Source organism: Oratosquilla oratoria, chromosome 2 (assembly GCF_046742065.1).
Source record: "Oratosquilla oratoria isolate Oo_2021 chromosome 2, ASM4674206v1, whole genome shotgun sequence".
In the NCBI taxonomy this organism is placed as follows: Eukaryota; Metazoa; Arthropoda; class Malacostraca; order Stomatopoda; family Squillidae; genus Oratosquilla; species Oratosquilla oratoria.
The window spans coordinates 6,224,260-6,227,482 of record NC_134778.1 but is presented as its reverse complement, the minus strand read 5'-3'; the positions used below and the strand labels follow the sequence as shown (position 1 = coordinate 6,227,482).

Here is a 3,223-nt window from a genome sequence, read left to right as displayed (position 1 = left end):
CACAACCACACACACACACACACGAACACACACACACACACGAACGTACACACACAAACACACACACACACACACACAAACACACACACTCACACACTCACAAACACACACACACACACTACACACACACACACACACACCATCACACGACACACACACACTCACCCAAACACACACTCACTCCCTCACACACACACACACACACACAAACACACACACACACAATCACACACACACACACACACACACACACAAACACACATGACTACCTCGTAGCGTAGAGTGGTTAGAGTTCCCAGCTGCCACTACATCACTGTGTGTGTTTGTACGTGTGTGTGTGGTGTGGTGTGTGTGTGTTTATGCATGTGTACTCTATATTTAGTTATATAGATAATATTATATATTTGTGTGTGTGTGGTGTGTGTGTGTGTGAGTGTGTGTGTGCTGCTGTGTGTGTTTGTGTGTGTCGTGGGTGAGTTGGGTGTGTGTTTGTGTGTGTGTGCTGTGTGTGTGGGTGCCTTTGCGGTTGTGTTGCATGTGCTTGTGTATGCGTGTTTGTTGTGTTGTGTGAGTCACAGCATTACCTATAGAGCGAGGCGTACATAAATTTTGAACTCCTCTCATCCGCGGGGAAGGTATTAGCCTTGTGATCACGAGTCAAATTACGTTGAACCAAGACCACTGGATTAATCTCTCTCTGTTGCTCACACACTATACATAAACTAAAATCAATGTACGATAAAACTGGACTATAAGGAAGTGGCATCTATTACATGTTGAAGGTATGATAACCTGGAGAGTAAGAGACGAAACCCGACGAGTGTTGCCTCTTTCCTGTACTCCAGAAAGTTACAATCAGGTGAACAAGCATTATACATTTGGGCCCAAAACGTCTCCCCGTCCTGGCATCATGTAACGTATGACCCAAAGAGGCTTCTTTTCAAGTGGGACCTCCATTTGACCTGTTTGGGATCCCTAACTGCAACATCGAACACTCGAGTGTGACTAATAATTATTAATCAACATTTCACAAGTCTGAAGTCTACAGTGGAAATAGCCTTTGTTATGCTCTCTTCTCTTTTATGCTTGCATTCAAAATTCATAAGATGGAACTGGGAAATAACTTAATTTATTGCCATTATATTTGCCTTAAAAATTTTCTGGTAGGATTTTAAATTCATTAATTGTAATTTTGTTTTGTGTGTGTGCATTGTGTGTGTTGTGTGTGTGGTGTGTGTGGTGTGTGGGGTGTGTGTGGTGTGGGGGGTGTGTGTGTGTGTGTGTGTGTGTGTGTGTGTGTGTGTGTGTGTGCGTGTGTGTGTGTTTGTGTGTGTGTATTCACTTGGTCTTTTGGATCACGTGTTTGGACTCGTGATCGACAGCTTTTGCCCTCCTGGAAGAGAGCTCAAGAGCTCGTAGGTCCGATCTATGGGGTAATGCTTATGACCTTGCACACACACACACACCCAAATACTCCCGCCCTCGAGGAGTCAAGAAGTAACGACCCGAGGCACAGCGATACCGAAATTAATTTCGGCCCTGGGGCAGGATGCGAACTGGGTGCAGGGTGCATTTCTGCTTCCCAGGTTCAGCGCTCTACCAACTATGTGTGTGTGTGTGTGCCGGTGTGTGTGTTGGTGTGTGTGTGTGTGTGTGTGTGTGTGTGTGTGTGTGTGGCAGTAGTCAGTTCATCAATGTATTGCTTAGAGGCCTGACAAGTCATGATATCTACGGTCCAGGAGTCACGAAGCATACTTTCAATTAGAGTTAGCCTCCACTCAAAAAAAAAATAAAAAAAAAAAAAAAAAAAAAAAAAAAATGTGGTAATATACATTTTCTATCTTTCCTTTCAGTCTGCTACATTCCTTAGAGCATATTATTTTATCTGTCTTTCTCCCAGGCGGGGATAATGTCTCCAGGGAATAGAAGCTCTGGTTATAACTGCCTTAACACTAAGAATTATCCTACGAGTACATGATAGAGTTTGTTATCAGTAAACTTAAGGATATTGTTTACCTAGATAAACTTGATTCTAGATTTGACTTGCCTATATCTAGGTAATTTGACTTGTCAACAATTTCTTTTCTAAACCTCTTTTGAAAACCTTGGCTTTGCATGATTTCCAATTATCTTTTTTTTTATGACTAAACCGGTTGTTGATGTGACCGTGCACTTTGTCATATCATTTTTTAGTTTGTATTTATTAAATAATTTTTTATTTATCTATGTATTTTTCACAACTTTAAGCGCTTTGTTTTGTAACGTAAATAAAATTGGTGCTTGCCAAGTTTTTCACACCAAACCCTCATTCACATGAATACACTGTGTTTATAACTAAATTATAAGCAAAATAGAGAAATTCAATAGTAGGTAAATAAAAACTTCGAATAAAGTATTATGTAATATGCATGATCCATTTAACCCGAAATACGGTACCCAGTTTAAATACATATATATATCTTAAATCATATCTACATATATCTCTATCATCTATCTCTCATATCATCTTACATATATCTCTATGTGTGGGGTTTGGTGTATATATATTGCATATGTTATAATATACATATATATATATATGTATATATATATTTATATATATATTATATATTTATATATATATTTTTATATATATGTCTATATATATATATATATATATATATATATATATATGCATGTATATAGTATACCAATAACAATAATAATAATAATTAATAAAAATAATAATAATAATGATAATGATAATGATAATGATAATGATATTGATAATAATAATAATATTAATAATAATTATAATAATAATAATAATAATAATAATTATAATAATATTAATAATAATAATTATATTATAATAATAATAATAATAATAATATATTAATTATTATTCAGTATTATCATTATTATTATTATTATTATGATAATTAATAATAATAATAATAACAAATACAATGAAATATAATAACATTAACTATAATAATATTGATAATAATGTTAGATAAATACATAAATAAATAAATAAATAACCATTTAAATAGAAAAAAAAATGGGAGATGCATCTAGTGTTCATTAACACCTAGGCATGGTCCCTTGTTGTTCCATTGTCCGCTCGGACACTAACGCGGACAGAGTCGTGAACAGAAAGACGCCGCAACGCTTTAGCTCTCGAGGGACCTGCCTGCTTTCTTTCAGGAGTCACCATTGTCTGCCTGGAACGTCCCTGTTT

The 3,223-nt window shown here is 35.8% G+C and overlaps 1 protein-coding gene across 1 annotated transcript in view; it reads right to left on the bottom strand.

The window, feature by feature from the left end:
• Positions 1-3,073: 3,073 nt before the first annotated feature.
• LOC143034247 (uncharacterized) overlaps positions 3,074-3,223 on the bottom strand; it is a 162,304-nt gene continuing 162,154 nt past the window's right edge. Inside the window, exon 6 of the mRNA XM_076200186.1 lies at positions 3,074-3,217. Coding sequence (XP_076056301.1) covers positions 3,074-3,217 — 144 coding nt within the window. The remainder of the gene's footprint in view (positions 3,218-3,223) is intronic.